Source organism: Crotalus tigris, unplaced genomic scaffold, assembly GCF_016545835.1.
Source record: "Crotalus tigris isolate CLP2741 ecotype Arizona unplaced genomic scaffold, ASM1654583v1 scf7180000017614.5298720, whole genome shotgun sequence".
In the NCBI taxonomy this organism is placed as follows: Eukaryota; Metazoa; Chordata; class Lepidosauria; order Squamata; family Viperidae; genus Crotalus; species Crotalus tigris.
The window spans coordinates 1,286,807-1,311,904 of record NW_024096513.1 but is presented as its reverse complement, the minus strand read 5'-3'; the positions used below and the strand labels follow the sequence as shown (position 1 = coordinate 1,311,904).

At 37.0% G+C, this 25,098-nt stretch overlaps 1 protein-coding gene across 1 annotated transcript; it reads right to left on the bottom strand.

Annotated features, from left to right (window-relative positions):
- Window positions 1-13,496: 13,496 nt before the first annotated feature.
- LOC120300800 (vomeronasal type-2 receptor 26-like) lies at window positions 13,497-20,878 on the bottom strand. Its single transcript, XM_039327285.1, has 5 exons — window positions 20,682-20,878; window positions 19,803-20,094; window positions 18,716-19,387; window positions 15,334-15,460; window positions 13,497-14,395 (listed from the first exon to the last, which is right to left on the bottom strand). Exons 1-5 carry the CDS (start codon window positions 20,876-20,878, stop codon window positions 13,497-13,499), a joined length of 2,187 nt encoding a protein of 728 aa, XP_039183219.1.
- Between the last annotated feature and the right edge of the window lie 4,220 nt (window positions 20,879-25,098).

The following is a 25,098-nucleotide window of genomic DNA, read 5'->3' as shown; positions in this document are numbered from 1 at the left end:
GATCAATTTCCATCCGTTATTTCTTGTCTTGCTTTCTGGTCCTTTGGAAAATAGGTTGACTCCCTCATCCTTGTGGTAGTCCCTTAAATATTGGAACGTTGTTATCATCTCTCCCCTAGTCCTTCTTTTTACTAGACTAGACATACCCTATTCCTGAAATAGTTCTTCATAGGTTTTACTTCTAGACTCCTAATAGTCCTTGTTGCTTTTCTCTGCACTCTTTGCTGTGTCTCAACGTCTTTTTAATATCATGGTAAGCAAAATTGGATGCAGTATTCCAAGTGGAATGTCTAATGTTAAAACAGGGAATGTCTATAGTTGATTTATTTCATTATTGTTCTTTCAACCTCATTGCTTTCTTCTTTTCAAGTAGCTCCATCCATTTCTTCAAGGCATTTCTTTTAACAACTCAGCAGGAGAGAAGGTGTCCTTTAATGAGAAAAGAGAAGTTGCAGGAGGATTTGACATAAACAACATTATTGTTTTTGCAAACAAGTCCATCCGGAGTGTGAAAGTGGGAAAGCTAGATCGCGATGCATCTTATGGAAATGAATTGATCATTAATGAACATCAGATTGAATGGCACAGAGGTTTCAATCAGGTAGGGACCTACATATATGTTGAATGCTTATAATTTTACAGATTCCTTAAATGAAAATGTTAAAATGCTTCCAACTGTTCCATGCTGGTCACGATTTTCTTTATAACTAACTAACTAACTAACTAACTAACTAACTAACTCTGTTTTCAGCTGGTGAAAAAGCCTAACAACTTGGCAACTATTTCTCCATTTTTTTTTTAATTTTATGATCAGGTTCTTCCAGTTTCTCTATGTAATGAATACTGTCAGCCTGGATATTGGAAGAGAAAATCTGAACAGAAAAGCTTCTGCTGCTATGATTGTGTTTTATGTCCTCAGGGGAAGATTTCAACCAAGATAGGTCAGTTTTGAAGTCCTACAAATTTTGAGAACATTGGACTGCAAATAAATTGTTTCCTTAAAAGCTATAATTTGTAATGATTATTGATGTCAAGTGCTGGGGAAATCAGGAGATTCAGGCAGTTCAAATGAGTATAAAGATTTATTACAAGTTTAAGTTCTCTAGAAGAATCTGACCAAGTATCGATTAAGGGACAAGAAGCAATAGATGGAAACTAGTGAAGCAGGGAAGCAACCAAGAATTAAGGAGAATTTTTGTAACAGTGAGAACAGTTAACTAGTGGAACAAGACAGCCATTTATCTGAAATGGCATAGGTTCTCCTGCGTGAGCAGTGTGTTGTATTAGAAGACCTCCCATCCAACTCTGTTATTTTGTTAATATAGGTATACAAACAACTAATGACAGACTCAATATCAATCTTCAAACAATAGCATAAAACATTCATTAAAATGTGATAAATAGGACATCAATAAGTTTCCATCTGATTTTTTTTTTAATCCAGACACAGAAGATTGTTTCAAATGTCCTGAAGATCAGTATCCAAGCACGAAGCAAGATCGATGCCTTAACAAAACAACAAGTTTCCTATCCTTTGAAGAACCTTTAGGAATGAGTCTGGCTTCAGCTGCTGTTTTCTTTTCCCTCATGACAACCAGTGTGCTTGGAATTTTCCTTAAGCGTAGAGAAACCCCTATTGTCAAGGCCAACAACCGGGATCTCACTTACACACTCTTGATTGCACTTCTGCTCTGCTTTCTCTCTTCCTTGTTATTCCTTGGTGAGCCAGGGAAAATAACTTGCCTTCTCCGGCAACCAGCATTTGGCATTATCTTCTCACTTGCTGTTTCTTGTGTGTTAGCTAAAACTATTACTGTAGTTGTAGCTTTCATGGCTACTAAACCAGGTTCTTCAATAAGAAAATGGGTGGGAAAAAGATTGGCTCTTTCCATTGTTCTTTCTTGTTCTTTTCTTCAAGCAGGTCTTTGCATTCTGTGGCTGGCAACAACTCCTCCATACCCTGAGTTAAACATGCACTTTCTTTTGGAAACCATGATTCTGCAATGCAATGAAGGTTCTATCTTCATGTTTTATTGTGTCTTGAGCTATCTGGGCTTCTTGGCTATTGCCAGCTTCATTGTGGCTTTCCTTGCCCGTAATTTACCTGACAGTTTTAATGAAGCCAAGTTCATTACCTTTAGTATGCTGGCCTTCTGCAGTGTGTGGATCTCCTTTGTTCCAACCTATCTGAGCACCAGAGGAAAAGCCATGGTGGCTGTGGAGATCTTTTCCATCTTGTCCTCCAGTGCTGGGTTATTGGGATGTATCTTTTTCCCAAAATGCTTCATCATCGTATTGAGGCCAGAACTAAATGGCAGGCACCAACTAATCAAACGAAACAATTAAATTTTGTTTACGTTATTTGTATGAATAAAAGGGGAAGGATATTAGACAGAAAAAATAAAGACTGCCATTTTCAATGTTCCTTCCAACAATTAGATTTGTTCTCAGTTACTGAAGAAGTGATTCAACAATATAGAACAGTGGGGCAGTTTATAAATTTTAAAAATAAAATAAATAAATAAACAGAACAGAACAGAATAACTTTATTGTCACTTTAAATGTACACTAATCGGCATACATTAAAATAAGCTCTCAAAGGGTCACCACCTTCAATATACACTAGATAACTATGACAAAAAATTGTATCTATTCACACATCCACATATATTCTATGACACAGAGAAACAACACAATGTAGTTCAGTTCTATACATGTACATGGTGATAAAAATGAATTGTGTGAGTTTATAAGACTGATGGCATAGGGAACAAAACTGTTGCAGAATCTAGTAGTCCTGCTATAAATACTTTAAAATCTCCTCCCAGAGGGGAACAATAAAAACAGACCCTGAAGTGGGTGTATGGGGTCTCTAACGATGTTCCGAGGTCTAAGTACTATAAGCAGGACTTTTTTTCTCATAGAATGCCCAGAATGGAGTTCAGGCACCTTTTTGGGATGGAACCTTGTAGGATAGGCAAGGCAGGTTATATGACGTGTGTGAGTTCCGGCACCTTTTTTTTTTTTTTTTTTAGAAAAAAGCACTGCATATAAGTGATTATAAGCAGTGTCCTGAATCACAGGAAGTGAGCTTTCTGTCATCTTCTCAGCTGTCCTTACCACGCTCTGTATGGACCTTCTATCTATCTGAGGCTTTGCTTCCACCCAATCAAACGGTGATGCAGTTTATTAAAATGCTCTTAATCGTTCCTCTGTAAAAAGTGGCCAGGACAGAAGTAGAAAGAGTTGCTCTCCTCATCCGATGCAGGAAATGTAGATGCTGGTTTGCACACTTTACTAAGGATGATGGGTGGAGAGACCAATTCAGCTTTTTAGTTATAATGTAATTATAACTATTGTTAATGTAATGAAGGCCAGTTTTTAAGCTTTACTTTGTCCTGTCTATATAGGCCTCATGACCTTCACAAGATTCATCATGACTTTATTTGCCTGTAAATTACTTGGAAGCTTCAATGAAGCCAAGTTCATCCCTTTATCATGTTGGTCTTTTGCATTATGTGTTTCCTTTGTGCCAACCTATGTGAGCACAATCTCAACCTATGTGAGCACAACCACAGAACATGGTGGTTCTGAAGAACTTTTTCATCTTGACCATCAGTGCTGATTTATTTGTGTGTCTTTTTCCTTTAAATGCTTCATCACTGTGCTGAGACCTGAGGTAAACAGGGCACAATTAATAAAAATAATGATTAAATAATGCATGTATTGTCAAGTTCTTACACCATATGCTAGCCACCAAGAGTAATTGTGCCTTCAGTTCAGGTCACTATAGAATGAAGAATGTGTACATGTCATAATATTTTTGCAACATTAAACATAGACCTTTTTGCTATTCTATTCTATTTTCACTCTAACAAATCAAAAGTTAATAAAAGCATGAATAAAAGAAAATGCCCTATTGTTTGTTATTTACTATTCTCCAATCTATTTTTGGAGTGTCTCTTAATCCTTTTGAAGAGGACTAGTGAAGCTCTTACCTCGTAAACAGTTGTGTGCAAGCATTTGTCAGGAACATCAAGATTAAAATTTCCCTCAAATATGTTTCTGGGGTTAGTCAAAATGCTGACTTTATTTTTAAACTCCTGCAACTTTTTTAATCATTTAATTAAAAGTTTGGAACTTGCCACATCATGACTGATAATGAGTTGTATAAGTCCAGTGCTTTTTTTTATTGATTTTTTTTATTTTTTAACATACAAACATTATAAAAATACAATAAAATTATAAAGTAAAATAAATTCATAAGCAACCATTGTCTATACTACCTTTACCCCCCCTTACCCTCCCTGCCACCCCCAACCCCCCTCCCTTCACTTCCCAGAGCAGAATACAGGGTTAATAATAACAAAATTTATAATAATAAAAAAAGAAAAGAAAAGAAGAAAAGAAAAAAATGTCATAATTAACCTTTAACTCCATAACCTATAAAACAATTCTCTATAATATTTAATATTCATTCATAAAATAAATGAAACTTTTTAATTCCATACTTTTTCTGAATATAATCTATCCATCTTCTCCATACAATAATATATCTTTCTTGTGTATGATCCTTTAAGTAAGTAGAAATTTTTGCCATTTCTGCAAAACTAGATACTTTAAATATCCATTCTTCTAAAGTAGGCAAAGAATCTTTCTTCCAGTATAAACCTACTAATAACCTTGCTGCAGTTAATAAATTCAACATCAAAGTAGTTTCTTTTTCATTTAAGTCAACGAAAATACCAAGTAAAAATAGTTGAGGAGTAAACTTTATCTTTCTTCTAAAAATCTTTTGAATGTTCCACCAAATCATAATCCAAAAAGCCTTTACTTTTTTACAATTCCACCAAATATGAAAGTATGTCGCATCATTATTGCCACATCTCCAACATTTGGGCTGTATATTGGAATACATACAAGATAATTTTTTAGGATCTAAATGCCATCTATAAAACATTTTATAAAAATTTTCTCTCAAATTTTGAGCTTGTGTAAATTTAACATTTCTTGTCCAAATTATCTCCCATTAATCCAATGAGATTGGTTCCTGTATATTCTGAGCCCATTTAATCATACAATCTTTAACCAATTCTGTTTCCGAGTCTAACTCTAATAAGACATTGTATATTCTTTTTATATGAGCCGGACTTTGATTTTTAATCTGAATAACCAATTGTCTATCTTCTAATGTTATTCCCTCTTTCTTATCTACAGTCCATCTGTCCACTATTTGTAAATATTGAAACCATGACTGTAGAATATTTTCCTGCCTTAATACATCTAGGGATTTCAAATGCCAATTCGAACCAGAGCAAATTAACAATTCTTTATACGAGATTTTATCAAAATTTGTCCCCTTAGAAGTTCCCTCAATTGCATGTCTGGGAATCCCCCAGATAGGTATTTTATAATTTAATCTATAATAATACTTTTTCCAAACACGAAGTAAGGCATTCCTCAAAATATGTGATTTAAAAGTCCGATCAACTTTCTTATTAAAAATTAAATATGCATGCCAACCATATATTAAATCCCAACCTTCCAGAAAAAGAATATCCATATTTGTTAAGTTAAGCCAATCACTTAACCAAGTTAAGGCGGCTGCATCATAATATAATTTCAAATTAGGTGCCTTAAGTCCCCCTATTTCTCTAGCATCCTGTAATATCTTAAACTTAACCCTTGGTTTCTTCCCGGCCCATATAAAATTATTGATACCCTTTTGCCATTCCTCCAAATTTGCCTCTTTTTTAAGAATAGGTATCATCTGAAACAAGAAAAGAAACTTTGGTAGAACATTCATTTTTACGGCTGAAATTCTCCCCAACAATGACAATTGCAATTTTTTCCAGTCTCTTAAGTCCTTTTGAACTTTTGCCCATAATGGTTCATAATTGTTCTTATACAATTTTCCATTTGAAGCAGTTAGATATACTCCCAAATATTTAACCTTTTTTACCATCTGAAAACCTGTGGCTTTAATCAAACTTTCCCTGTCCTTAACTGACATATTCTTAGATAATATCTTGGTCTTATAGTTATTAACTTTAAAACCAGAAACACTCCCATACTGTGTTATAAGTTCTAATAAACCATCAATCGCTTGATTCGGTTGTTCCAAAATTAAAACCAAATCATCCGCGAATGCCCGCAATTTATACTCATTCTTCCTTATCTTTACACCCTTGATTAACTTTGATTCTCGAATCTGAATCAATAAAATTTCCAATGTTAAAACAAATAACAATGGGGATAATGGACATCCTTGTCTTGTCCCTTTTTGAATATTAAAATTCTCAGTCAGTCCCCCATTTACAACAATTTGTGCAGATTGCTGCTGATATATAGCTTTAAGTGCATGTAAAAAATTATCCCCAAAATTCATTATCTCTACCAATAAAAATAAAAATTGCCAGTCTAATTGATCAAAAGCGTTTTCAGCATCCAAAAGATAAAAGCCACAGGAATCTGGTTATTCTTATCCAAGTACTCAATTAAATTAATAATTTGTCTAACATTATGTTTCATATATCTCCCTGGTATAAATCCTGCTTGATCACTATGAATCAAATCTTTCATAACCTGCATTAGTCTATTTTCCAGAATTTTTGTAAAAATCTTATAATCAACATTTAATAATGAAATTGGCCTATAATTCTTAGGCTCTGTAAGATCCTGATCTTCCTTCGGAATCAATGATATAAAAGCTCTTTTCCAAGAAGGAGGAACTTGCATACCCAACAAAATACTGTTAAAGAGTTCCTTTAATGGCCCTATCATTTCTTCAGAGAAAATCTTATAATACCTCAAAGTCAATCCATCTATTCCAGGAGACTTTCCAACCTTTAACTGCTTAATAGCTAAACCAATTTCCTCCACAGTAATTAAGCTATTCATCCCATTTTGTTGTTCCTCTGAGCGTTTAGGAAAATGTACTGATTGTAAATATTTATCTATGTCAAAACCCTTTATGTTATCACTTAAATATAATTTTGTATAAAAATCCAAACAGCTTTTTCTAATCAAATCTTGCTGAAAAACCTCAGTACCTTTATACTTTACTTTCTCTATAATTCTAGCTTTCTGTTTCTTTCGTAACTGATAAGCCAACCACCTCCCAGGCTTATTCGCATTGCAAAAAGTATTATGTCTCATATACGACAGATTGGTAGCCACCTGATCTGCCATCAACATGTTAAATTGTTCCTTAAGCATCTTTATGGATACCTTTAAATTATTATCAGTTGGGTTAAGAACCAATTCTAGTTCTTTTAGTTTAATCTCTTCTTCTATTTCTCTACGTCTTTGTAACCCTTTTTCCCTAAAAACTTTATTCAATTGAATCAAAATTCCCCTCATATATGCCTTACTGGCATCCCAAACCATAGACATCGATGTGCCCTTATTCATGTTTATAGCAAAAAAATCCTTTAAATGCTCTTTACACTTTTGTACAAACTCCTCCCGATTAAACAAGTTCTCATTCAGTCTCCAAGATCTTCTATTCCCATCTTCCGAGTATAACTCCATCCACACAGGACTATGATCTGACAATGTTCTAGGAAAAATTTTCACCTTCCTCACTCTAGAGAGGAAGTCACTAGTAATCAAAAAAAAATCAATCCTTGAAAATGACTGATGTCTATCAGAATAAAAAGTAAAATCTCTATCACTTATGTTCCTTTCTCGCCAAATACCAATAAGCTCCAATTCTTCTTTCAAATCAAAAAAAGTCGTAGGTAGTTTGGTTTGGATAAAAGTTTTAGAAGAACTCCTTTTGTCTATACTTGAGTCTAACACCCCATTCCAGTCATCCATCAAAATTACCGATTTATAATCCAACTGAGATATCTTGCCATGCAGCAACTTATAAAATTGTTTCTGTTGTTGATTGGGAGCATATAGTCCAACAATAAGAACTTTTCGGCCTTGTAATAATAATTCCACAAAAAGATATCTTCCTTCAGAATCAGCCTCAATTAGTTTAGTTGAAAAAGTTTTCTTCACATAAGTTACCACTCCCCCTTTTTTCCCTGGAGCTGGAGCAGTAAAATGTGAGCCCAGACGGGAATTCATCAAAAATTTAGAATCCTTTAAAGTTATATGAGTCTCTTGCAAACATATCAAGTCATTATTATGTTGTTTCAAGTAATGAAAAACATTTCTTCATTTCTGTGGCACATTTAAGCCATTAACATTCCAGGTCAGGAACCTGACCATCTCCACCAGCCTGGAGCCTCTGGAGCATGGCCTGCAGATCAGCTGTCGAAGATCTTTTTGGTCTTGCCCCTCCCACAGGCTCTGTAGTAACCATACTTTCATACTTTATCACCACTCTTCTGCAACTGCTCTTTTTCTTTACATTTATGGGTGGCTCATGTCATCCTTTGCTCTTTTATGTCAAAATTCTGTGTAGCTTAGTCCATAACCATCATTGATGAAGCTCCTGCCATAAGAGACTCTTCCGTTATCCTTATTTGTGGGGGTGATGACGATCTTGCTTTTAAAATAGACTGATAAAAATCTCTTGCTTTAGAGACAGTAGTTAATCTGTGATGTGTCCCCTCATAATTTACTATTATTCCTCTTGGAATCTCCCATCTGAACTGAATTTGACGATGTTTTAGCTCATCAGACAAAAAAGTAAAATCTTTTCTGGCTCTTAAAATTTTTGGAGGTATTTCTTTTAAAATTATCACATCTTGATCAGCAATTTGAAACTTTTGTTTGTAAAAAGCCTGTATAATTTCATTACGAATAGATCTTCTGGAAAAATAAATAACCACATCTCTTGGTAAATTTCTCTGTCTGGCAACCCGTGAGTTAACTCTAAAAATTTTTTCTATCTCATTCTCAATTATTTCAGGCCTCCAGCCAATATTAAGAGCAATATCTTTCACAATAAGCATCTTTAAGTCCTCCTGAGAGTTCTCTCTCAGGCCTCTGATACGCAATGCATATTCCATCTCTCTATATTGTGAAATGATTTGTTCATCCTGTGTAATTTCTATCTTGTTCTATACCTCCTGCATCCTAGATTCCATTCTTGCTGCATTTTCAGTAATCTCTTCCATCTTGTCATCAATCCTCTCTATATGCAGGGCAAGGCCCTGAAAAGCAAAAAGTATATGGTCTCTTACTTGCTTGTTCTTTTTCTCCAATAATTCTTCTGTATTAGCCCTCTCTGCAATTATAAGATCTTTTACTTCCTCCTTAATATCCAGGGCATGGTGTTTTAAAGCTTCTTGTAAATCATTAAGAGAAATTGCAGGAGGAGGAGGAGGAGGAGGAGAAGGTGGAGGTGATTTTTGTTTCTGAGAAGCAGGCTGAGGCATTGGAGAAGAAATAGGAACTTTAGTGGTGGAAGGCAGGCGTTTTGAAGCCATTTTCTTAAGTTCCAAAAAGAAAGATTCTTATTGAAAAAAAAAGAAAAAAGGAAAAAGAAATCACAGTTCTTTTAAATATTCTTTAAAAAAAACAAAGAAGAAAAAAGAAGAAAGAATAAAAGCCAAATTCTTACTTCTGTATTTAAAGAGTTAGTCTATATCCAAGTTTTACTTTGTAATGCAAATCAGGCAAGAAAGACGATCGCCATTTTACTTTTCACTTTCCCTTTCTTCTAAAGAGAAAGTGAGCAAAAGAAGAAGAAGAGGAAACTTGCTGAAGTTAAAGGCACCATCAAACTTGAGCACAGTCTCTCCTGGTCTGCTCCGTCTGCTTTCAAATACTCACAAGCAGCTGAAAAAAGCAGATGTGGAAGCGGCAGCTTGCTTCATCCCAAAGCTTTGGGATGAAGGCTCCCTGGAATGCGGAGATTACTCAGGCTCCGAGGGAGCTCTACCCTCCAATCCCCAAAATAACAGGGATCCAGGGGAGCTCTTACCTCTACCTGAGAGCTCTCCTCCTCCCTTTTTCCCAGGGAGGAGATTCAAGCCACGGGACAGCTGATTGTCAAAGTCCCACGGCTTTTACACGGACCAGGAACGGGCGGCTTTGTAAAACGCCACCATCGTCGTCGCTGGAACCACCAGAAGTCCATAAGTCCAGTGCTTTAATGATATCCTTTACCTGATTATTTTTCAAGCTAAAATAATATTTAATATATTCAGATATGTCATTCTTCTTTCCCCAAATAAATCATACATATCATATTTTAAAAAGCTATTTAGAGCCACATTTATGTCCATCTTTAGACATACAAACTGATTTGTTGACTTTGGATCTTAGTCTAAGACAAATAGTGGTCATCATGCATTATGTGTCTGAAAGAAAATAATAAAATAATTTATAACCCACTGTTTCCAAATGGCTCAGAGACTGTTTACTGGAATTACTCTGAATATATAAAATTGAAGTTTAAGTCTTTCTATTTATCCTTCAAACAGGAGAGAGCTGCTTTCTGCTTTTTTCACACCTTAAGAAATATCTTTCTGTGAAGTTGGGCTTCTTTCATACTTCTTTCAGAGTGGGAACTCAAGAACCATATCTTTTTCTGTGCATTTGTTTTAAAATTACATTTGGCATTTAGTTTAAGTCTAGAACAGTGATGACAAACCTTTTAGAGACCAAGTGCCCAAAAACATGCCCCACCCCCACTCCACCCCTCTGCCCCAACCTCACTCTGTCCCCCATCCCCCACCCCTCTGCCCACAGGACCACTCACCACCTCCAGGCCCCCCCCTGCAGATTGCCATAGGTTCGCCACCACTGGTCTAAAAGAATCTTTTTGTTTCAAATGATATATGTTTTGTCTACCCACATGCCATTTAAGTAATGCAGAAAGATATATATTTGAGACTCATAATGCAAATTGGTAAAATATAGAGTCCTCCAACATGCAAATAAATGAAGAGGATCAGGTTTGCCTCATTTAAAATTTATTTTGTGCTACTGAAAATGCTCTTATGGGTCACAGCCCAACAACCATTTTATAGCAGAAGAAATAGCAGATAAAGAAAAATGGTTAACCTATAAAGAGTTGGTAGAACAAGAACATGAAGAATATAGCAATAGCATTAGCAATAGTACTTAGTTTTATAGATCACTTCATAGTGCTTTACAGCCCTGTCTAAGCATTTTACAAAATCAACATATTGCGCCCAACAATCTGGATCCCCATTTTACTGGCTGTCAAATGACAGAAGGCTGAAACTAGTTTAAGCAAGTTAGGATCAAACTCCTGGCAATGGGCAGAATCAGCCTGCAATACTGCATTCTAACCACTGTACCATCATGTCTGTTAAATTGAAATTAATAGAACAACTGACTGAAGAATGTCTACAGGTCACGATAGGTCCAAAGGTGTTTTTTCAAAAGACAATTGGACTTTGTTTTTTCCTTAAAGACATGTTGCTTCTCATCCAAGAAGCTTCTTCAGTTCTGACAGTTAGAACTAAAGAAACTTCTTGGATGAGAAGTGAAACAACTTCAAGGAAAAAAACAAAGTCCAGTTCTCTTTTGAAAAAGCACCTTTGGGACAACTGACTGAAGAGCAATTTAGTTTTGAATATTGAGTCCTTGGTGCTCTCTGAAATAGGTTATTTGGTTGCAGCCTTTTCATTACTTGACTAGGTATAACATCATGGGAAACCCTTGAAAACTATTAGTTTTCAATGTTTTTCACAGGCACAACATATGAAATGAAAGACAAGAGCTTTGCACCATGAAACAGATGGTTTTGAATTTGTTGTTATGAGTAGATGTAGAAGATATGTTTATTTTAAAGAGGAACATTTGCATATTCCATATCAGTGGATGTAAATCTCCATAGTCGTGTGATCAAATTTTAGGTACTTGGTCACTGACATGTGTGTATAATTGTTGTAGCATCCAAGAGCATCCCAGTTCACCATTTGTGACCTTAGCTTAATGACTGAGTGATTCACTTAAGTGTAGTGAGTTGCTCTACCACATTGGCAAAAATGGTTGTAAGATCGACTCACTTAATAATTGCCTTGTTTAGAAGGAGTATTCTGGTTTCAGTTGTGGTTGTAAGCCAAGGACAATCTATAATTATGTATCTATTACTGCTTTTATGGTGTAACATTTCAGTGACTAGGCTATTGGTTTGATCTCTGAGCTTGGCAATTTGGCTGAAAACATTTCATCTCCATTCTTCAGTGCACTTTGAATTGTGCTCATCTGTCAGAGCACTGGCCTTTAAATACCTTTTTGTGTGAGACAAATTGGTGTGGATGTTTTTTATCCAGGTGTTGCTGAGTCATGGTCTGGTTTCTGGCAGTTTGACTGGCTGGTTGTGTTGCTGGGCCATAGTCTTTGGTGTAAAGGATCGTCTGTGTGATGCAAATGGTGTTGTTTGTTCAGTTTCTTCTGAGTAATATGGTCTGGGTCGATGTCAATGTATCTGTTTATTAACTAATTAGTGGAAATCCAGGCTTTGAGAAATTCTCTTTCTCTCCTTGATTTTGAATTGATTACAACTGTGGGCCCAATTAGATCAAATTTGTGTACTTCTGAGTCTTTGTGGACAGACATGAGGGAAAGTGGGTCATGTCTTTTGGTGGCCAGGAAGTGTTCATGCAATCTGGTTGATAGCTTTTTTCCTGTTTGGCCTATTTTCACAGTTGCTGCACTATGGGTCAAAAAAACTTATGTGGGACAAACAGGAAGAAAGCTATCAACCAGACTGCACGGTTATTTTCTAACTATTATAGTATAATTTGCTTATTATTTTAATATGTTTTGTGGTCTGTGATCTGCAATGTCATTTATTGAGTCTTCCAATAAAAAATGTGTGTTTTTATTGGGTACCAGATTGGGGAAGTTTGCTTCTTCCTATAAATTTATTTAATTGATGTTTCTGGACAATGATTATAGTAAAGTTTTAATCTGAGTGTATTTCTATGAGTTGACTCGCAACACATTGAGTACAATTCAATGTATTTGCTATCATTCCCTATGCTTAATGACTTCTACAGAAATACATGGCTATGTCAAATTGCCAATTGTTCATCTGCAGGCATAGCATTCTTGTGTTATCTCTGGAGATAGTAAATCTCCCTGTTTATGTTTCGGCTTTAGTTCTGGTGGCTTTGGTTATCAAATATTAAGTTACATAATTATTGTATTTTAAACATGAATGGAGAAGTAACACATGAGGGCATTACTATCATTTAGTATATGTGTAAATATTTAATAAGAAATATTTTTAATAAATAATTGTTTGGAAAGACTTGCCTCCTCTTTTTAAATATATTTTTATATGATCCAAAATTGATTTAAGAACCCATTATTTCAGGCAGATTGGTTTGTCCTGTAAAGGTGATGTATTTATTTACTTCTTTGGACAATGAGTGTAAATGCAACAGCATGAGCATTCCTTTTGGAATGGGAAAACATAATAAGTTTTAATAACAATAACAATCCTCCATAAATTGTCCTTTCACATAAATTAAAACTATATGTATACAGGAGACAGCAAACAGTGTCTTGATTGTCAGCAATTTGCATAGTGAGAAAACTCACATGATGTACTAAGTCCTCTTTATGAGTTGCTCTCTCTGGTTTAACTCAGGGCTAAAAACAATGATGTAGCATTTTGGCAAAAATATGCATCCCAGTAATGCAGTGCTGGAGGACAAGATGGAGAAGACCTCCACAGCTACCATGGCCTTGCCTTTTGTGCTCAGATAGGCTGGAAAGAAGGAGATCCATACACTGCAAAAGGCCAACATGCTGAAGGTGATGAACTTGGCTTCGTTAAAGCTGTCCGGTAATTTGCGGGCAAGAAAGGCCACAACAAAGCTGGCGATGGCCAAGGCACCCATGTAGCCCAAGACACAATAGAAAAAGAAAGCTGACCCCTCATTGCACTGTAAAATCATTTCTTGGAGCTCTGAATGCATGTCCAACTCAGAGAATGGTGGATATATTGACGACCACAGAATACAAATACACACTTGGAAAAGAGAACAGGAAAGGACAGTACAAAAAGGCAATCTTTTCCCCACCCATTTCCTCATCTGAGATCCTGGCTTAGAGGCCATGAAAGCAACAACTACAGTGATGGTTTTGGCCAGAACACTAGAAATGGCTACTGAGAAGGTGATGCCAAAAGTTGGTTGTCGGAGAAGGCAAGTCACCTTGCTAGGTTGGCTGAGGAAGAACAAAGAGGAGAGAAAACAGAACTGAAGTGAGATAAGGAGGATGTAGGTGAGGGACCGGTTGTTGGCTTTGACAATGGGAGTATCCCGGTGCTTAATAAAAATTCCAAGTACCCAAGATGTCAAGAAGAAACAACAAACAGCAGTCAAGGCTAAACAATTTCCTAAGATTTCTTCAAAAGTTAGAAAGACCATCATTTTTAGGATACATCCGTTCCTTTCTTTATTTGGATAATGATCTTCTGAACATTCAAAACAGTCATCCATATCTGGAAGAAAAGTCAAGGAATTTGTCATCTACCCATTCCAAACTTTTTAAAATATTCATCTGATGGATGCCAGCTAAATATGTTTACTAGTAGGATCATTTTTCTATGAAATTGCAGTTTTTTTCTCTTTTGTATCTTTTAGGGTTTGCATGCAAAAAGAACAATGGAAAGCACAATTATTCTCTGAAATCAATATAGTCCATTTGGACTTTTTCCATTTTTCTCCCAAAACTGTGATGATGAATATAAGGGAAGCAGAAATACTGACTCTGAGTGGAAATCAATATAATCAGTTAAATTTCAATTTGATTCAGTTAAAATGTGAATAAGCTAAGGAAAGATTAATCTTTGTATTAAAACAAAAATAAAAATACAAAACTTTTCGTCCAACAAGCAAAAAGAATGATCTAATTTTACTTTCAAGATAAAGAAATCCATGATCCCTATGCTCTGTCCTGCCATTTAGTGTTCTTTTTTGATTTATATGGAAAACATTGGTTCTACAAACACCCACCCTATGCCCTCTTGAGGTTAATATATCTAATTCATTGACAAATCTTTCTTTGTTTGCTGAAACCTTTTTGCTTTCTCTTACATGTGGAAAAGAAGGGCCAGAACTAAAGGTTGTCTTTGAAAAATAGAGAGTGAACACTCTTATTGGGCAAAAAACACCACCAAAGGCAAATGTGGTTGAAAATTTAATAAATAAATAAATAAATAGATAATAGATGATATGATGATAGAAGATCTATGACTGAATACATCCCAATTGGGGGCTTGTATTAGGAAATGCTACCTGCCAGAATCTTAGGGGCAAACTTTAACAGTATAGAAATGAACATTCACCTTTAAAGTTACTAATTATTTTAATTCTAAAGTAGTTTATTACATTTTGCTTAAATCTATCTCATGAAAACTTTATGGAACCTCTGACCTACCATTTTGATTTGAAATCTTCCCTTCTGGACATGGAACACAGTCGTAGCAACAGAATTCTTTTTCTTCAACCCCTTTCTTCCAGTATCCAGGGGAACAAGGATGATTACACAGAGAAATTGGAAGTACCTGGTCATAAACATAAAAGGTTTTGTAAGGTTAGATTTTTAAAACAGTTTCTAATTCTAATTTTGCTTCTTTATGTCAGGAAACAGAATAACAGAATAACAAGAGTTTGAAGGGACCTTGGAGGTCTTCTAGCCCAACCCATTGCGTAAGCAGGAGACCCCATACCAAGGGTGCCAAACTGATGGCCCGCAGGCCAGATGTATAAAACCGAAATCGTGCACACCCCATTGCTGGCAATGGAAAAATAGTCATGATATATTGTGATACATCACTTGACGTTGTGAGTTTGACACCCCTGCCCTATACCATTCCAGACAAGTGACCGTCCAGTGTCTTCTTAAAGCCTCCAGTAATGAAGCACCCACAACTTCTTGAGTCAAGCTGTTGCTCTGCTTATTTGTTCTCAATGTTAGGGAATTTTTTCTTAGTTCTAAGTTGCTTCTCTTCTTGATTAGTTCCATCTGTTGTTTCTTGTCTTCCCTTCTGGTGCTTTGGAAAATAGATTGATGCCCCCCTTCTTTGTGGAAGCCCCTCAAATTGACTTTTCAAATTTCTACTCAATTTTATCAAATGGGATTTTTTTTATAAAGATGTTGAAATTACAAGGATGGGTAACACGACCTGCTTGCAGAAGGGCGGGGTGAATAAAAGCTTTTGTGTGATGACAATCTTATGGAAACAACGTGACTCCCATGATTTCAAATAGAAATGACACTCAAATATGAAAACCTGGCTTTTAGAGTGTCATGTCATTTTATCAATTTGCTAAATGCTTGAACACAGTCAACATTTACACTGAATACATCTCTTATTTTTCTTTCAAACCCCCCCCCCTTATATTCAGAAAGAGACTATGTTCATTATTCCTTTACAGACAAAAGGCATGGTTATCACAATGGATCACAATATCTTCATGTTTATCATCATGGATCACAATACAGTCCATTAAATGTAAATATACCTGGTTAAAAGCTGGGTGCCAGACAATCATATCTTCATCAATGAATAATTCTTTCCCTTTTGGAGCACTGGGATCCAAGTATCCAACTCTAACTTTCTGAAAAGATCTGTTAGGGAATGTGATCAGGTTGATGATGTCAAATCCACCCATTGCCTCCCCTTTCTCATTCAGGAACACTCTCTCCCCAGCCAAATTGTTAAAAGAAATGCCTTGAAGAAATGGATGGAGCTACTTGAAAGAAAATGAGAGAGGGAATTGGAAGGATAACAATAGAGAGGAGACCAGCTTATTCAAATTTATTCACTCATTTTTCCCATTCTTGTAATAATGCTCAAATAAGAATATTGAGAAAATTGATAATCTATATTGCATGGAAATGTATAGGTCTATTCTATTATTAATTTGATCTTATTTTAAGGAAATATAGGAATCAATAAGAGAAAAATGAAAACAGAATATTTTGAATATGATTTCTATTTACTGTTCAGGTTGGTCAACCCTAGACACCCTATATTGTGTTATCCTCCATTTTTCCTCTTCATAGTTAGCATTTGAGAGCCTAGGACCTGAAAAATTTCCTTTAGTCGGATTTTAGAGATTCAAGCATTCTTTGCTAGGTAGATTTACGGGAGGAAGAGGAGGACAACAGGAGCATGAGGAGGAAAGAGATAGAGAGAGACAGACAGACAGACAGAGACAAAGAGACAGAGAGACAGACAGAGACAAAGACACACAGAGAAGAGAAAACAGTATGTTCAGGTTCTCAACCCTGAAATATCCATGAGCTAAGTAGACATATATTGGAGAATAGATTATATGTACATAGATCTGAAATCACACAGACAAGAATTCCAAATAATTCTTACAAGTATGAACATGAAAATTATGGAAGATTTTTAAGGGAAAATTCCGCAGATTCTAACAGAAATTCATTATTGAACTACATTTCAACAAGATAATAGCAGAGCTAATTTTGTTTCTGAGAGTAGTACAACTTCATGAGGTAATTTGAGAGGGGAAATTTGATCCTTTGTACAACTGGATGACTTCATACTCCATTAAAACCAGTGTGCCAAAGGATTGTGTTCTCCTCAGTGGTCAGTTCTTTTCCTTTTGGAATGCTAGAGTGTAATTTTCCAACTTTAACTCTCTGATAAGATCCACTTGGATCCACTTTTTTTGGCTGCAGCACCTGCTGACTCATAGTTACCTGATTGTGCAATAGGACTTCAAGATCCTTCTCACACTTACTACTATTGTGCAAGGTAGCACATATATTGAACCTGTGCGTTTGGTTTTTTTGTTTTTCTTTGTTGCTCTTTATTCCAAGAAGAAGAAAATGTCAACTTAGAAAAAAAATCAATAATTGAAATATGCAGAGCATATTTATTTTATTAATTAACAATGATACAAACTTTAAAGCACCAAACCCTGCAACTCTCTTGGTGGTTTACCATAAGTCTCAAAATCAACATATCTTCACAAAAATAATTTGGCTATATCAGCAAAGAACGACTATCATAAAACTAATTCCCCTGTCTAACAGCCAAGTCTTTACTAAATTACAAAAATCTAGTGAAGTGAAATGTTTATGTTTTAGAACAGTGGTTCTCAACGTTTTTAATGCCGTGACCCCCAACTGGTCGTAAGTCGAGGACTACTAAACCAGTCGTAAGTCAAGGACTACTCAACTGGTGCATCACCATTTGCAGAATGGGACTTTTGGCGGGCTCAGCAGGGCAGAGACAGCCTGGACAATTCCTATTGGCTTTTGAAAGCCAATAGAATTAGACTCTATTCAAGAGAGTCTATTCTATTGGCTTTCAAAAGCCAATAGAATAAAAGGGAGTAGCACAGCTAAGGAAAAGGGGAAAAAAATGGCAGACTGCGTTGTTTGGCGACCCCCGTGTAATGGTCGTTCGACCCCAAATGGGGTCCCGACCCAAAGGTTGAGAACCACTGTTTTAGAACATCCTGCAAGCTTCAATGCATTGTGACTTAATACTTTTTAGAACCACGATAAATAAATCTATAAGACAGGACAAATATAGATAGAAATAGAATGGTTATTTATGGAATCAAAAATAACACAAAAGTCCTATTGAATAGATTTAAATTTGCAAAGACATGGGTTTTTTTATCCTCCTTTGTTCTATATCTTATAATCAGCTGTTACATTAATAACTTTCGTTTTCAATAACTGCATTGATCTGTGGAGGAAAATCCATATTAGAGTATGGAGAAGAAGAACTATTCAATGAAAGAAAAGATTTGGTTTGGCAAGCAGACATTACCTGCCAAGGTCGCAGATTTGAAAATTCAAAGTTTTTAATTCTTCTGTGTTGGGATTTTGATCTCACTGCCTCCTGCAATGAATGTGCCACTGCATAAAAAGCATTGTAGATACTGTAGCTTTGGGCAGTCATCTGCAACTCAAACAGAGGAGCAGGCAGAGTCTCCAAATTCTCTTCTCCACTGCAAGTCTCATTGGACACTGAGGGTAATTCTTCATTTGAAAGTGAACAGTCGAACAATTGCTCCCAAACTTCTTGAAGAAATCCATCTTTGTGGGTTGAAGGTTTGATGACTTGAATAAATTCTTTGAAGCCTTGAATTTCTCTTGAATGAACTGTAAAGGAAAGAGACCCATGGAACAACTGGACATCCCAAGCCCTTTGAAGTCCTATAAGTATGAAATCAATTGGATACATCAGGATCCAAACCTTTCTAAATGATGCACTCTCTTTATTTTCATAATCATATAGAAATACAACAGTTCTGAGCCACAGAATTGTGAATGATTCACCATAGACAAGAAGAACATTGGCCTTCTGATCTATCAGTTGATTAGAAATAGTTAAGATCACATCAAAAAATTCTGAAATTTCTTCTAACTGGGCTCGTTGTGGAACTCTTTGTGTGAAAGACAAACAGATCCCATTTTGAGAAAGCAATGGATGAAGTTTCTGCAAGAAAATTTCTCCCTTATTTTTATCAAAGGTAAAGACTCCAATCCACCTCCATCCAAAATGGAGCAGAAGGTGTATAACACCCCTATACTGATGTTCCTCTTTGGGGACCATGCAGTAAAGTGAAGATAACTTAGTAGCCTGGAACTCTTCTTGAGCAAGGGAACCGTAGGTCAACAAAAGAAATAAAGGAGAGCCATTATTCATAAGAATGAAGGAAAAATATATGGAAACTGAATGAACTCTAATGGGTGCTAATTCCAAAAGTCTCTTGTTTTTTGTACTGGATTGGACTACAATACCTTCTATGTACCCTTCCAACTCTGTTATTCATTTATTCTCTTATTTTCTTATTTTCTTATTCATTACAAAAGAACAGAAGTTTCTCTCTTGCTGCTCTCCCCCAAATTACCTGTGGAATCTTGAAGAGATTTATACTTTCTGCCATATAGGAAGAAGTAGAGGCATCTAACCCTCCAATGATGCCCATGAGATTCTTCTGGTTATCACATTTGTAGTTAGGAAAAAATCCCTTAGATTTGAAAAGCAGGTCCAGAGTGGTGTGATAGGTCATCCTTGGGTTGTAGTAACTGTCATAGATGTGGAACCCAAGAGTGGCATTAGGTAAGATCTGGAAGTCTTCATTGATGTCCTTCACAGCAAAGGCCAAGGCAAGGACGTGCTGGTAGAATTTGGTGACTACGCTGCCAAAAGATTAAATTTCACAATTGAAGAAGTAATTTTAAAGCTCTTATAATCTGGCATAATTTCTAAATGAATAATTAACATTTCTGTCACTGATGGAAGTAGGAAGATGAGAATTATGAAATACTAAAATGTTGGAATAATTTTTACAGAACGTTTCCATGTATTTCCATGATTTGCAACTTATAGGTATTGTGACAAAGATAGTTGCCTTTTCAAGATACATTCTATTAATGTAGCACAAAATACAATGCAAACAGAATAAGCAAATATCATTGATTTCTTGTGTGTAAGTTTTGTACAGAGCTAAATGCAGAGTAATAAATAACCTGACTTAAAAAAGACTTACTTCTTTTGAAGAACATATCTTTTATGAATGGAAAAAGGAGAATCGTATATTTTATGAGAAAGAAAACTTAATGAAAAGAAAGTGATTTCTTCTCCAACAACCAGATACGTTCAAAAGACAAAACAGGCTTTGATGACATGCAAAACTGACATTTATGCTCAAACTATTTTTATTCATATAAACAATTACTGGCAATATGGCTAAGAATAGAAAAAATATGCAAAAAAATATCATTACACTGGTAAGTCATAAGATTTTAGAGAAGGATGGTCCTTAAATTCAATTTCATAAAAGTTGTAAAAAATTTGAGACACCATCCCACCAATGACGAGATCCCCAGGCTGGAACCACTCATGTGGAACAGGGAAAGCTTCACTTGCAGGGCACCTCAGAGTATCTACTTTGTGTACCAAGAAAATCAGAAGGAATAACATCTTTATTCTATTGTTTGGTTGTCTGGGTCTATCGTTCAAAGATAAGTTCTGGCAGATAATACAGGAGGGAAATAACTTGTGGAAATGAATCTCAGAAAGTCAGCATTACCCTTTGCTACCTCCACGTGGCTCTAGTAATATTTATATGAATTGTTTCTCAATTCCTATTCCCTTCTGCACAGAACGTTTGATATTTTCACCTGCTAAAATAATAGAGTGATTTCAGTAATTCATAAGTGTCATAATTACCTTTGGAATATTGGCAACCTGGCAATTGTTCTTTGTATGTCTGATTAACATCTTTCTTTTGGGTGTCCTAACAAGTGACTGAAGTTTAACCTGTTTTGAAAATACAGGGAAGATGTTTGGGAAAATGGACTTTGGTGAGAATTTTATTAAATTGATAATTGATAGCACAGAAAGGCCAAAGATAATTGGAAATGGAAGATTAACAAACATTGTGAGATAAAGAAAGGAAAAATTCAATAATATTGCCTTTCCTCACTATTAATTATGTTAACTTTGGAAATATTGAAATGAGAGAATTGCTGAAGTGAGGGTTAAAAGATAAATAGTAGATTATGGGACTTTTATGATGATTTGATTCTACTTTTGAGATCTTTTATATGGAACAGAAATATTAATGGAAGACTGAAAGCTTTTGGCACATTAGCCAGTTTTAAAGTTAACAACCATACAACAATAATGTTAACAAAAATATGAAAATAGAATACCATATGAAACTATTTAGAAAATTCTGATGTTAATGTTGTGAAAAAAGTAAAATATTTACGTATGAATGATATGTTATTTCAGAACAGTTAAGACATGGAATGAAATTAAGAAAAACATGCTAAGATGAATTACATTTGTCAGTGTAGGAAAAAATATCTGGTACAAGAAAAAATGAAGTTATTGCCTAGGATAATATTTTTGTTTCAAACGATATATATTTTGACTACTGATTTGTCATTTAAACAATGCAGAATTGATTGAAGGAATTGGCGTATGTAAGAAAAAGAAAATACATTTATTTGCAGATCATACATTACTAACGTTTCAAAATCCCATAGCTGCTATAGAGAGGGTATATTCACCTTTAAATGAATTTGGGATATATATTGGATTGCAAATACATTGGGAAAAATCAGAAATGATGTTATATAACTATAGTAAAGAAGAAATGGATGTATTGAAAGAAAAATATAAATTAAAAATAGTAGATAGTATCAAATATTTAGGTATTGACATTCCAAAAAATATTCAAGAATTAAAGAAGATAAACTATTAAAAGTTAAAGAAAGATATAAAAGATAAAATGGATAAATATGGAAAAGTAAAATTATCATTGTTGAGTCCTCGGCTTAATGGCGAATGAGCACAGAACATCTCGTGGTTCCCACAAGTCTTTTATTGCAGTCTCTTCTACTCCGTTACAGCTCTGAGGCTCGCAGGACTCTCTGCCTTTTTTAACAATGTTCCCCGGGCAGAATGGCAACAATTAGGTGCGCTCCATGCCTAGCACATGCAACTGTCCGGGACCATTGCAACGTCCCTAGCCTGCCTTTGCAGGCTCAGGACACAACACAACTTTCCCCCGGCTAAGACTAATAAACTATATTGATAGTTACACGCGACCTCAACACAAGCATGGTGTGCCAATCCATGCTCCAAATGGTACCGGGCTATTGTTCTAGGATTAATAACCAATGCCCGTATTTCCAATTTTCCCAACAGCAGACACCCTCTCACTGTTTCTACTTTGCCAGCAGAGTTACAAAATCCTCAAAATACCTGGGAGTTCTCTTGACTCTCTGTGACCTCCTTAGAATCTTAGAATCCCCAATTTCTTTTTGCACAGAGGATGACATGAAGTTGCCCCCCCTTTCAGACCATGGTGGTCCCCGTGAACCATGCCCCATTGCCTGGTCTGCTTGCTTGCCCACTGGGCTCGTCAGACCAGGACTTTGTTCTCCCAATAACATGGTTGACCTGCCTAGTTGTAGGCTCTCTGGCCCCTCTAATAAACTGCCACTGTTAGGTAACTCTGTGGAGCCTTCCAGGCCCACACTGGACCTATCAATGGACTGCATTCCTTCGCTCCCCAGCCCCGTAACGGGATTGTCTGGGGTTTCAGTATTTCCCCAAAACTCAGTTGCCCCCCCCATCTGTGCCGGAGGTGTCAGAATTGGGATTTGCCTCTCCGACCACCTCCCTGTGTGAATGCTTCCTTCTGGAAACAGTAGCAGTACTGGGCCAAGTAGACTGTTTGTGCCAGCTCTATAGCAATGTTTGGGTTCTTAGGATGCTCCCGGTTATTCTCCCTGACTGGAATGCTGAATGGTATTGGTGAATGATGAGTATGCCCCCTGGGTGACTCCCTGCCTGGAGTAGTCACTGGTGCCTGTGTGCTTTCTTGTTCCCATGGATTCCTGTTTGGAACACTTGCGGAACCTTGGAATAGGCCGTCTGTGGCCTCTCCGTTGGGCCCCGCCTGCTGCCAACATCCATCCCTTTGCCCATAGTGGTCCCCCTCCCCCCCTGGAAAAGGCCCAGGAGTTTCCGAGGGTAAGTCCAGTCTTGTACGCAGCTGGTTGATATGCCGCCGAAGGACACGACCATCATCCAACGAGACCTTGTATGACAAAGGGCCAGTAACCTTGCATACTACAGCAGGAACCCACAAGTGACCAGGCCCATAATTACGGGTCCATACCAGGGCACCCACTTGCAGATACCTCGGTGTCCTGGGTTGTGTAGCCTTAGGAGGCAGTCTGTCCGAGTGCAACCTGTCAAGTTTGATGATCAGTTTCCACCCCCAGCGAAGTTCAGCTGGGCTTTTCCCCGTGGAAGTTGAAGGTGTGGTGCGGTACGCAAGAAGAAAGTCTGCCAACCTGTGGTGCCAGTCCCTGTAGGTCAGTTTCTTTAAAGCATCCTTGGTGATGCGAATCATCTGTTCAGCCATAGGTTGGTGGAAAGGTGGAATGGTGCAGAGGTGGCATGATGAATCATGTTGGCCTGTAAGAAAGCTTGGAATTCAGAAGAAGTGAATTGGGGGCCATTGTCAGACACCAAAACATCCGGAAGCCCATGTGCAGCAAAAATCCCCCTCGGTACTTGAATGGTCTTGGCAGCAGTGGTTGAAGAGACAGGTACAACCTCAAGCCACTTTGAATAGCTGTCAACAAGGACCAAGAAGAATTGACCCTGAAAGGGCCCAGCGTAATCAATGTGCACCCTAGACCAAGGTGACTGTGTTTCCTCCCATCTATTTACAGGAGCCTGGGGCATTTCTGGGCGTGAGCGCTGACACAGGTGGCATGCGTGCACCTTAGCCTCTATTTCCCTGTCTAACCCAGGCCACCACAAATGGCTGCGCGCAAGCACCTTCATTCCTACAATGCCAGGATGGCCCTCTTGAAGGGAAGCCAAGACCCTAGACCTCATTGTGGTAGGAATAACAACTCTGCTGCCCCACAGCACACAACCCTGAAAAGTGGATAACTCATGTTTCTTAAGCCAGAAACTCTGAAACTCAGTACCTGGACAACTCTCTGGCCATCCAGACAAAACCCAGGATAATACACGAGTGAGTGTGAGGTCTGTGGCTGATTCAGCAGCCACATCCCTGGCATTTAAAGGTGACTCAGGCAGCACCTGAATGGAAAGGATGTTGATGGCAGGGACAGAGTCAGCCTCTACCACTTGTAAGGGTAATCTACGAGGCCATCAGCATGGCCCATTTCTTTGCCAGCTTTGTGAACTAAAGAAAAATCATAGGCTGACAGAAAGGTGGACTATCTCAGCATTCTGGGAGAGATGATATGGGGAGTTTATTTGTTTGTAGTAAACAACCCCAACAAGGCTTATGGTCAGTGTAGACCATGCAATGTCTGCCATATAAAAAATCATGGAATTTTTTAATTCCAGCAACAACAGCTAAGGCTTCCCTGTCTATCTGGGTATAGTTTCGCTCAGCAGAAGACAAGGTTCTGGAGTAATATGCAACAGGAACCTGAGTTCCACCAGGTCTAAGATGGCTAAGAACTGCTCCCACCCCATAAAGGGAAGCATCACAAGCGATGCACACAGGAAGAGTTTCATTAAAATGTGCAAGCACAGTATTGGATGTAAGTAAGGCCTTAACCTCATTGAAACTTGCTTCATGTGCTTGCGACCACTGCCACACTGCCTGTTTGTCCAAAAGCCTATGCAGTGGC